General features: G+C 34.9%; 1 protein-coding gene across 1 annotated transcript in view; it reads left to right on the plus strand.

The window, feature by feature from the left end:
• The first annotated feature begins 10,614 nt into the window (after positions 1-10,614).
• Positions 10,615-12,536, plus strand: part of LOC122073235 (probable protein phosphatase 2C 60) — a 29,250-nt gene continuing 27,328 nt past the window's right edge. Inside the window, exons 1-3 of the mRNA XM_042637778.1 lie at positions 10,615-10,988; positions 11,466-11,909; positions 12,113-12,480. Of these exons, the coding sequence (XP_042493712.1) occupies positions 11,591-11,909; positions 12,113-12,480 (687 nt within the window). The 5' untranslated portion in view covers positions 10,615-10,988; positions 11,466-11,590. The remainder of the gene's footprint in view (positions 10,989-11,465; positions 11,910-12,112; positions 12,481-12,536) is intronic.

The following is a 12,536-nucleotide window of genomic DNA, read 5'->3' on the forward strand; positions in this document are numbered from 1 at the left end:
AAAACTTAGATAGTTAAAATGTTAGCCACTGATAAGGTGGTGAATCTAACATGTTGAGTGCTTCATAAGTCATAACACCTATTTGCAGTGAGATCTCATCACTTATTAATTAAACAATGTTGGTTATCATGAATTTTAGGATTTAGGACCCATATATAGATTCAAAGTAACAATGGTTGCTTTAATTGATGTGTTACTTTAGTGATGAACATTATAATTCAAGTTGTTAATACTTTTGTAAAGATCTTTATCATTTAATTTTTATGCTAAAGTGAAGTTAATGATGTCTTATAAGTTAGGTAATGTCAGGTAAGATAAAGTGCCATGTACAAGTGATCTTATAATAAACACCCATTGGCCTTTCTAAGGGAGGATTGTGTCGGTTTCCTTCTTGTTGTTGTGGAGTTGGGAGCATATTATTTACTTATCTAGAAGTCATATCAATAAAAGATTAATCATATTAAATTATTTGATGGTGGATCCTTTGGGAGCTAAAACTGTTCCCATCTTGCTTGTTGCATGGTTTATGAGAAAATTAACACCTGTCAGTGCTTAAGTTGTGACCCTCAATAAGCTTTAAACCTTTAATTTCTTAAACATTATTTAATTTGTACTTTTTGACAAATGACATCTTGTATCAGTGTTTAATTTGTACTTTTAATTCAGGTAGTGGAAGAATTTAATGGAATATATATATATATATATATAATATTTAACTTTTATCTTTTGAGATTATCCATTAACTAGATCTGTAATCATTTAACCCTATCCATATCTAAGAGCACTCTACTCCTTTATCTTATATATAGTTGGGAGTGGATATCCCTTTGGTAGCAACTTTTCCTTAAGTTGAGGAGTAATTTTCAAGCCAAATATGGTTAAATATTGCCTTAAAATAAAATGAAAAAATAATAAAAGAAGAAGAAAATATTTGTTTGATATAAGTCTTTTTTCTCTTTCTTGATTCCTTAAATTAATCGATTATAGTTGTCTTAGTTTTGTTTTGTTTTTGTTTTTTGTTTTTGTTTTTGTTTTTGTTTTTGTTTTTTGTTTTTTGTTTTTTTTTTTTTTTTTTTTTTTTTTTTTTTTTTTTTTTGTTTTTTTTTTTTTTTTTTTTTTTTTTTTTTGTTTTTTTTTTTTTTTTTTTTTTTTGTTTTTTTAAGCCAACTAAAAATGTAAAAGCCTATGTATAACGGGTTCAACTAGTGACCAATAAATTTTTTTCTTAAACTGTATTTGATGAAATCAAAAGTGGCATTTCAAATGGAACTATCTTGTTCGTCATGCAAAGCGTCACACTAGAGATAAGGATTTAGGATCAAGTTTCCTTTTACCCACAGTGATGGGAGAATTCCTTCAGCTACTTCTTTAAGGTCCGTCAGATCAAAATCATTGAATCTATATCATTGTAACATACACACATACACACACATGGTATATCTAGTCTTGATTTTTTTTTTTTTGGTAAAAATATCTACATATTGCCCTATCCTGTATATTATTGACCCAACTGTGGGTTGCCCAAATGGTTATGGAAAATTGGAGATTGTGTGGATAGGTGCATGGTTTCAGGTTCGATTCCCCATCTGTGCATCTGTGATTTAAGTGGAGCCCGTGACGGTGGATTACTGCACTAGTCTCCCCGAGGATTAGTCGAGGTGTGCGTAACCTGGCCCGGACACATTGGTTAACAAAAATAAATAAAAATCCTATATATTATTGCAAAATATTGTATAATTTAAAATACAATATGAAAAAGAAATATAAAGGAAAGTTGCTTGCCATATATTGATTCTTGTTGAAAGAAGGAAGTTGCAACACTTAGTGAAGAGAAGTTACAACACTTAGTGAAGAACAATTGCAGCCACCAATGATTGAAGAGTGATAAGAGGATGAGAGAGAGAGAGAGAGAAGGTGAAGAAACTCGTAGGAAAGTAAGGTGAAGAGGAGAGAGAGAACAAGAAGTATAACACAGATTTGAAGTACGCAATGATAGATATTTGCAAGTTATTTGTTTTATTCTCTCTCCAAAGTTAATTATCCATTTCTATCACACATAATGTAACGCCCCAGCCCTCTTTGGCCATGGGTTTCAAAGTTTTAAAACGCGTTGTGCCATGTTATGGAGGTTAGAGGTTATTAACTAATCCAGTATTTTCTCCCTAAACGATGTGGAACTAAAATTTGTAAATCCTTATCGATCTCCCAAACCCCCTGATACTTGTCATATTCTTGGTGGGAACACCTCACCGATCTCCCAAGCGGGTTCGGTACTTTTTGTATTCTTGGGTGTCACACATAAGCAGTGAATCATGAAATTGGAGTTTTATAGAAGTCGTAATTCTATTAATGATGTAAATATGTTTTCCTACCATTTCTTTCTTGCACACAACTTGAATGTTTGATTCTACAACAGATAAGAGTTCAATCACAACATTGCTGGGAAAGCAAAGGATTTGAAATTAGGGTATTTAGAATTTGCAATTAACTCTTGATAATGTAAGTTTCAATTTGATTTTAATAGCACAATTTCTTTATAATAATTAAATTTTAATACAATCATGTTTTTATTTTAATTTATTAACCTAAAATTGAGAGTATAATATATGATGTTTCAATGTAAGCATGAGTCAATTCACTTATACTAACACATTTGTGTGTAGTTATATGTTCTGTATTTGATTTGTATTGCATAAATTGTAAAACTAATTTAACATTTCCATTATATGGGCAACATAGCAAAAAGTTTGTGAGGGAACAAGAAGGGTGGGAGTGGATGGATGAGGACATGCATTAAATGAACATTGGTCCATTTTGATTTTAGTAGGACTGAGAGAATACGTCGCCTGAGCTTACTTCCAGCAACTCAACTCTGCCAGCGATTTCTACCACAGTCGTGGTATTTACCACCGTGATCTGAAGCCTGAAAATCTCCCCCTCGACGATGAAGGCAACCTCAAGATCATTGATTTTGCTCTCAGTGCCTTTGCTTAACATTTGAAACAGGATAGGCTGTTACACATTACTTGTCGAACCCCTACTTATGTAGCTCTGGAGGTGATAAAAAAGAAAGGGAATGACTTAGACAAGGCTATCTTTGGTCGTCTAGTCATACAACCCCTTAATGACTTTATTTTGCCGAGTTCAAAGTTTTCTATCTATTACTAGTTTGTGCTGATGCCATGGGACAATTGAGCTTGAGGGTTTCGTTAATTTGGGCTTCTAAGTAACTTGACTAAAAATATTCATATGCATATTGTCGATAGTTTTCATGTGTCTATCTCTCTCCTCTCCTTGTGAAAAGATACCTCGAGGATAGAGAGATATAGGGAACATTGGTGTAGGCTGCACTCTTGGATAGAGAACCACTTTGCATATAGAAATTGCATTATCAAGTATTCCCCAAGCTAGGGGTGTCAAGCAGTCGGTTTGGCTTGATTTTAGTCAGACTATATCGGTTTCGGTCTAGGAATGAGGGAGAGCAAAACCAATCCGTTAAGGAGCTTCGATTTTTGGTTGGTTTCGATATGATTTGGTACGTTTTAGTTTATTTCGATTTTTCAATATCGGGTCAATACCGATTTAGATCTGTTTGTTATCAAGCTTAAACCTTATGAAATCTTACATTAAGTCTTAGTTTTTTTGGATAATAGAAATAAACAATATGTGATACTAACCTATAGTGAGGAAAGATTTGGCGAAAACACTTTAAGTATGCAACAAAATTAAGGTTAATAGTTGTAAGGGAAGATAACTAATATTGAAACCATTGGATAACTAATCACTAAGAAGATAACCAAAAAATGAACCCTACTATTAAATAATTCATTTAAGTATTCAACTAATTTTATATAGTGAATAAAGGAGATCAATAGAAGCATTGTTAAAATTTACAAATCAATTTCCCTATTCATAATTTCAATTCGTTGGTTTGTAAGGATTCCCCTTACAACAAAAAATATTGTCACTAATATGATAAAAAAAAAAAATCAATTCACCTATTTATAACTTTATAATCACTTATTTTTTTAACTATTTCATTTGATTAGTAGAAGCATTGTTACAATTTACAAATCAGTTTCCCTATTCGTAACTTCAATTCATTGGTTTGTAAGAATTCCCCTTACAAAAAAAAATATTGTCACTAATATGACCAAAAAATGAATAATCAATTCACCTATTTATAACCTTATAATCACTTTTTTATAACGGTTTCATTTGATTCAGTTTCGGTTTGATTATTAGTTGGTTCGATTCGGTCTAGTTTTCAGCCAGTCCCATCATACCTCAGTCCAAAATCGATTGAGGTTTTTTCAATCGGTTTCAATCGATTTTGTCGATTCATGCTAAGTTTTGACACACATAATCCGGGAAAAACACATTTGTTAGCTATATATAATTATAAATCCATGACATTATAAATTCCACTATTTCGGGAAAGAAAACTAGCAAAGAAAGGAAAATTAGTAAATTGAAGACAAATGTCTTCACCAAAAATGGAATGACAAGTCACTAAAATTGGAAAGAATGAAAAATAATCAAACGAAATTGAGAATAATAAAAGATTTAAGGAAATTGAGAATAGTAACAAATTTATTGTTGTATTTATGAGTGGAATTGTTATGATTATAATGTAAAAGTATCAATGCATTATCGGAAAGAGAAGATGAAAAGGCTTGAGAGAGAGAGAGAGAGAGAGAGAGAGAGAGAGAGAGAGAGAGAGAGAGAGAGAGAGAGAGAGAGAGAGAGAGAGAGAGGTTTTTTCCTAAAGAAAAAAAAAAGAGAGAAAAGGAAGAATTTCAAGCAAAAAAATATATGCACATCATGGAGTGTGGATGGATACTATAAAGTTTAAACCTAGTTTGAAATTGAATTTATGATTTGGTAAGATAATCAAGAAGATAAATGGGCTTATGTTCTTAAAGATGGGTATATTTGCTTGGGTAGCTTGAATAAAAGAGATATCTACGGGCAAAAACTCTAGTTCTTTTTTTATAAACCTCTATCCATCTAGCGATCCCCATGCTTACACAGAGTCTTTGTTTTCAGGAGAGTTATGACATCTTTTTAAAGCTTCCTGAAAACAGGGGTTGTGTGTAGGCATGAGGGAATGCTAAACGGACATAGTTTTTTCATAAAATATACAAAAATGATTATCACAATATCAATGTACAGATTCTTAGACAATTCCTCTCACATCCCACCCATGAACCCCACATTTTTTTTTCTTCATTAAAACCTCTCTACTAGAGGATTTGGGAGTTCACCATCTCCTCATTGGTGGGAAATTACATTGACTTAGTAACAGTCCCTCCCCCATAAAAGATAAAAGGCTTCTTATTTACTTGAAGTAGATGGAAGGGAGTGAAGATAAAGTGGGCCAACTCTTATTTAAGGGGAGGGGGAGTTGAATTGGGTAGAGAGACAGAGGGAATTTGTTTGTCTCATGAGAATTTTCACCTTCATCCAAACAAGCAAAACAATTAGAGGAGAGAGGACTTTCAACCGGCAAAAGAGTTTTGAATGACTTACTTTCCAGTGTTTTCTTGTTTTAATTTTCGGGGGAAAGAAAAAAAGATGATGACCCAAATATGAAATGATATGGGGCTCAATTTTGTTGATGAATATATCCTAAGGTCTATTGTCTATATATCAAATTTTAAGTTTATATCAACTTTTTAAATTTGTGAACTACCAAAAGAGGCAAAATAAATACAATTAAAAAGGGGAAAAAAATACAATGTGCATCTGCATGAGTATTTTATTGAACTTGAGTTTGAAAGTTGATATGTAGATCATAAATTTTAGGAATAAAGAACGCTACCCACTGACGTATGTATATGCATGGACACAACTGGTATTAAAAAACCGTGTTGACCCCACAATGAAGATGGTCACATACACCCTCTCATTGTCCTACATGCTAGCATGTACCTACCTCCAATAGGATAACGTTCTCTTGCCCTGAATTATATAACTAATTCAATGATCAAAATGGTGGACCGTCCTGATAAGCATATTATGACAAATTGTTTAAATGGACTTTTCCTTCTTTTTAGTTATGGCAGAAATGTAGAATATCCATAAGTCATATACAAAAAACCCACTATCACTAAGTCCGAAGAAGTGAATCCAAATTGATTAATAATTTTTTTGGGTAGAAAAGTTGATTAATAATTCGAGGTTAACTGATCATGAATTCCATGGTTCAAAATTTATGGCATGACACTGTACCTAACAAAACCAGACCATGTATTTGCAAGAATATAAACACATCCAAGTAATTTGTAACCTTGGATGCTTCCATTTCCATGTGACAATACCATGTGAAATTTCCTTAGTTTGGGGCATTGATATAGGTCCCATTTTGTTTGCGAGTGCCGATCCAAGGCATGCCCTATTGGTTGAAACTACTCCCATGGAGAGTGCTCTTTCCAACTTTTCAAGAAGCGTGTGGTTCTCTTGGCCTCTATCCTGGCCACTTTGTGGGTTCGTTCTTGAATCCTCTGTGAGTGTCTTGTATGACCCATATGGCTACCTTGCACCTAATAAATAAATAAATAAATTATTTCCAAGTGAAAGGAATAGATAAAATTTGTGAAAGAAAAAAAAGAAAGTTTTGTAATCATGATCATGTAGCTTATTTAAAATCTGTTATCATATTTGATAAATGTACTTTCCAAGTCAAAGTAATTTGGTTGTAAAATAAAGTAAAATTTAATAACTAATTTTGGTATCTTTTGGAGTCACTTACTTAATAACTAATTTTAGTATGTTTTGGAGTTAGTTACACCTTTATATGAGGTATTACAAAAATCTTTGAATTAATTTGAATTCTATTTTTGTTGCTCTTTATTTCTCTTGCAATTAAACAGAGCCATATATATGATACTGAAAATATTCAAGCAATGAGTTGAAATTATAATGAGATGGGGCAAAGAAGCCTTTGCCATTTAAAATCATTTAGAGCTTGTTTGCTATGTTTTCATGAAAAAAATTATTTTTAAGTCAAAAATTTTTTTTGTGTGTGTTTATGTTAAAAAAAAAAAAAAAAATACACTTTTGTAAGTTAAAAATATGCTTGGGAAAAAAAAAAAAACACTTACCAAACAAAACATAGAGATAACACACAATGGACGACTGAGGTGGGCCTGCGGAAAAAAAAGGATATTTGAGGGGAGAAAAGGAGATGGGGTGCACTTTAACATACTTGGCAACTTTTTCACAATGTCTCCATAGGGACAATGCATAGGGTGAGATGTGGAGAGGATCCATAAGGGCAATGCACCTGTGCATCGGCAATGGTGATGCATGGCCGCATAGATCAGAGCTGGATGGAGTGGTTTGCAATAACTATGCACAAGTTAGGGGACAGTGGGGGGATGTCAACATAGGGGTGGGATGATGGTGATGCACAGTTGCACAAGGGAGGGTGGTATTGGGTGGGCTTATAATGACAATGCACATGGCAACCTGGAGGGTGCAGTAGTAGAAGATAAGTGCGGCCAAGACAGAGAGAGAGAAGAATGAGATGGTGAGAGGGGGGAATGAGAGAGAGATGGCGAGAGGCAAAGAAAGAGATGGTGCTCATCGACTGTTATGTCAAGGCGAGGACTACGTGAGTCCTTAAACATAATTCATCATAGCATGCATGGGATCTTCAAATTTATAAGACAAGTGAAATAGGACATAATGATATATTTTTTTTCATGAACAGAAATATATATATTTACAAGCATTAAAAAAAAATACAACTATCAAGTATTAGGCTAGCCAATGGGAGATTGGGGAGAATCCCAATAAAACAAAATCCAACAATATAGACCAAAAGCGAGTCTTTGAAAAATAAGCATCAATTTTTCCATTCTATTGATCGAAGAAAGTACTGAAAGAACCTAATACGATTCTTACAGTAAAAGTAAAATAGCCCTCTGGAACACCAGTCTTTTCAAGATCAATCACATCAACCGTGGTAAGACAGACAACAAAAGAAGGTTGCCAATCAGTAATATGACAAATGAAATTTCTTTATTTGGATCTACACTATCTTCATGAGGTAATGTTTCTAGAGTCTCCTTCGAGGAAGCGATAGAGCAATTATCAGCCTCAAAGGATTTAACGTGAAGATGCTCCAAAGAGACAAATGAGAAGAATTAGAAACAGACTTCTCATTCTTCTTCCTCTTGGCAGAGGATCGGATAGGGATGAGAGAGATAGGGCATAACAACCCCTCACTCTCATTTATCATCGATTCCCCTACAATCTCCCCCATATGAGCCAGCACAACAACTTGTGTAGCAGACTCCATTTGATCCAAAAGAGTTGAAATGAGTTCTTGTGGTTCAACCCCTTCCATCTCTATATCTTAGTTTTCCTAATGATAATCCAACTTCTTCTTCACTTGAAATAAAAAAAAAAAAAAAATGTTGTTGATAGTAGACCAGGAGGATAAGGAGATACTGGGTCTAGCAATTGAATGACCCAACCTTAATGTTAGGTTATGCATTTGACCATGGAATCCTGAGTGGTGATGCTCGAGCAGCCTTAGTCTTATAGTCCACAAAAACATTTGTTTGAGGAATCTCATAGCCCATAGTTTGGGTTTTGGTTGGATCAATAATGCCCAGTCTAAAAATTCCTGAAAGAATTGACCCGACATTAAGAAGAACCATGCAAGTTGGTTAATAGAGCTCAACCATCAATCGTAGGAGGGTTATTTTTTTTCATGAACTCTAGCTTAGTCTAGTGGTGACAATTTTGGTTTGAATAGTCGGTACCTAGGGGGAGGTCGTAGAATTGAACATTGTTGTATGCATGTGTGTGTGTGTGTATAGGATTAGGTGGCCATTGACCCTACTAGTGCCTTGCGTTTAGTAAAATAGAGTAGCAAAAAATAAAAAATAAAAAATTGTAAGAGGGCTTTTTCAACCACAGAAACAAGATAAAAATAATAACAAATGGAAATAGCCAAAATGTAAAATGGTCAACCTTGTATCTTCAATGGTTGAGATGATAATTGTGGAAAACTTTGGATGTAGGTAGCAAATTCGAGATGGGAAACAATCTTAGTGCAATGGTAAGGTTGCTCCATTGTGACTTAGTGATCGTGAGTTTGAATTAAGAAATAGTAGCTTATTTGCGAAGTAGGGGTAAGACTGTATACATTATGATCCTCCCTAAACCTTGCAGTGACGAAAACCTTGTGCACTAGGTTCACTTTCCCCCTCGCCCTCCCCCTCCCCCTCCCCCTCTCTCTCTCTTTAGATTTAGGTAGCAATCCTTGGATATGAATTATACTATACAATGTGATATATATTTTTTTATTTTTTGGTGAAATGTGATGATTTTTTTTTTTTATGGCTATGGAAATGGACTTTCATATTACACATTCCAGGCAATATTTTATGTAGCATTATATATTTTCTACTTTATTTCTAAGGTTATGTTTAGTATGCATTCTAGGTTGATAAGTCATTCCAAGAAATCGTACTAGACGCAACCTTAATTTTCCATCCACAATCTTAAACATATAAATCTATCATTTATTTAACGTTTATTTGTCATCTCATCTTCTCAACCTCAACATTTTGTGGGTCCCAAACACCCCATTCCCTGAAAACCTCAATTTTAAATCATGGTTTAAGAAGAATGAATTATACAATTATACTTTATAAGTAGTTGAAATTGTATGGTAAACCTTTTGAAATTAAGATTGTGTTTGATGGTTTCTTGAAATGCATTGTCAACTGAGAATCTAAATCCCTAAGATTGTGCAATTAAATCAAGCAAACTATCATATTGAATATTAATGTGACATTAAAAGTGATAGTACTTAATTCTAAAAAAATTGAAAAAACATAAAAAAAGTTAACACATAAGAGGTAGGGTGAAAGTGACAGATACTGGACCGGGCCAGGGATTACTGACTCATTTTGAAAACCATAATAGAGTAATATGTTGAAAACGAGCCACATTAAAAATGATCACACAATCCATAAGGATGATGTATACCTCCAGGGGGTGTGAATTGCGTGAAGAGATAGAGATATATATCATCATACCGTAAGTTAGTGACACCTATTTATTCTAAAAAAAAAAAAGAAAAGAAAAGAAAAGAAAAGAAAAGTTAATTTCACACTTTGGGTTCAATACAAAACCAATCAGATTTGGCTCATCTATGGCGTGCGCGCGATGTGTAATTTCACACTTTAGATGTGTATTACACACCCAACATGACCCAAATCCTCTCTTGCGCCTCATTACACTCAATATGCATCGGACAATTGATAACACCTGAACATGCACCTATGGCCATCGAATGTGCACTAGCACACTTGAGAGGATCTGATTCCTAACACAAGGGCTGATTGGCATACACCTCAAAGGATTTCAGCCATCAAATATACGTCACACACCATGCTGCGCCACAGAGGAGCCCTAAGGGAACCAGACGGGGTTTTTAATTTTAATATAATCTTTTTGGTAGAAATTTAATTTTAATAAATGGAGAAAATAAATGAAAAAGAAAATGAAATTTGAAAGCTACCTTATTATTTTCTCTTCTCTTATCAGTTTTGTGGAGCCCATGGCTGTGGCCTCTGCTTTGCTGGCCTTAAGCCCTCGTTTGTTGGTTTTAATGGGCTTTCTCCGCAGAGAAGGACGAGAGTGTTTATGAGTCAGTTCCCCAATCATACACATAGATTGATTGAAAACTCTTTATTCTCGTTGAATCTGTTGATCCTTTTAGATTGTCCATTCTTTCATCCTTAAAGGGAAGCGGAGAAGAAGGGATTTATATATTTATATATATATATATATATGTATATATAAAAGGGGGAGACTTATCTTTTTGTTTCTGATTTGATGGATCTACAGATCTAATGCTTTCAGAACCACATGGACTGATTCGCTTTTCAGATCTCCATCGCCTTCATTTGTAGAGCCGAGTTACTGATCAGAAGCAAGGAAGAGAAAAGCTGAAGACGACGGTGGGTTTTTTATTTTGCCCTTCTATATTCTTCGTTTATTATTTGTGTTATTTGCAAAAATGTGCAATTTTGTGAAATTGAAGGATTTCCGGATTTTGATTTCTGGGTTTTTCTCGCAGTGTGAAAGTAGAGATGGTTTTTTTGATTTTCAGTCTTTGGAGTCTTTGAGTCCTTCTGGACTTTAGATGTCTGACCAAACACTTAACCACGAAAAAAGTGGAAAAAGTAGTGGACTTGATTTCCCTCTTTTTTTTTTTTTGTTGTTTCTGTTATAACTATTGGTTTAAGGTTCTGTTTTATTTGATTTTCCGACCTTTTGGTTATGTTGATGTGATTTTTCACTGAAGAAAACCAAGAATGATGAGGTTTGCTGCAAAATTTTCATTATTTTCTGTTATTGTGGTTCTTTTAACTATGTTATACTTTTGATTTATTGGGTGGGAGTGTTTTCTTTCGTGGTTCTTTTTTTGTGTACAGCTGAGGAGGAGAAGGAAGGCAGCAGAAGAGATTTTTGTTCATTTGTACACGATTGGATTGGTGTTGTACATCCAAATACTGTTTGGATGTGGAGAAAATTGAGGCTGGTTTGGGTGAGATGAGGGATGTTATCGGGGTTGATGAACTTTTTGAGGGCCTGTTGGCGGCCGTCGTCGGATCGTTATGTTCACACTGGCTCGGATGCTGTAGGGAGACAGGATGGGCTTCTCTGGTACAAAGATAGTGGGCAGCATCTTAATGGGGAGTTCTCCATGGCAGTTGTTCAGGCCAACAATTTGCTCGAGGATCAAAGTCAAATTGAGTCGGGCCCTTTGAGTTCACTGGAGTCTGGCCCCTATGGAACCTTTGTTGGAATATATGATGGCCATGGCGGGCCTGAGACTTCACGCTACATCAACGAGCACCTTTTCCACAATCTTAAAAGTATGTGAGCAGAAGCCCACTAAGCTTGGATGGTGCTTTCTTTCAACATAGAACTAAACTTTTTCAACTGTTGAAGTTTGATGACTTTGTTATGTTTTCCAGCTCAGTGGCTGTCACCATTCTCTATTTCGATGGTGGTTCTTGAGGGTTGAGATCAAGTAACTCTTCATAATTTATCAGTCCTTTGTATTGGTGTTCTGCAGGATTTACTTCTGAGCAGCAGGCCATGTCAGTAGATGTAATACGGAAAGCATTTCAAGCAACGGAAGAAGGGTTTTTCTCTCTTGTTACCCGACAATGGCCAATGAAACCACAAATTGCAGCTGTTGGATCTTGCTGCTTGGTTGGTGTGATATGCAGTGGTACCCTCTATATTGCCAATGTCGGTGATTCTCGTGCTGTTTTGGGGAGGCTTGTAAAGGCAACCGGGGAGGTCTTATCTGTCCAGCTGTCGGCGGAGCACAATGCAAGTATAGAGTCTGTGAGACAGGAGCTGCATTCTCTGCATCCTGATGATTCACAGATTGTGGTTTTGAAACATAATGTTTGGCGTGTGAAGGGCCTAATACAGGTAGATTCTTCTTTACCTTGTAAGAGTTAATTTTCCTTTTACCTAAGGTGGCAACT

The sequence above is a fragment of the Macadamia integrifolia genome, chromosome 3 (assembly GCF_013358625.1).
Source record: "Macadamia integrifolia cultivar HAES 741 chromosome 3, SCU_Mint_v3, whole genome shotgun sequence".
In the NCBI taxonomy this organism is placed as follows: Eukaryota; Viridiplantae; Streptophyta; class Magnoliopsida; order Proteales; family Proteaceae; genus Macadamia; species Macadamia integrifolia.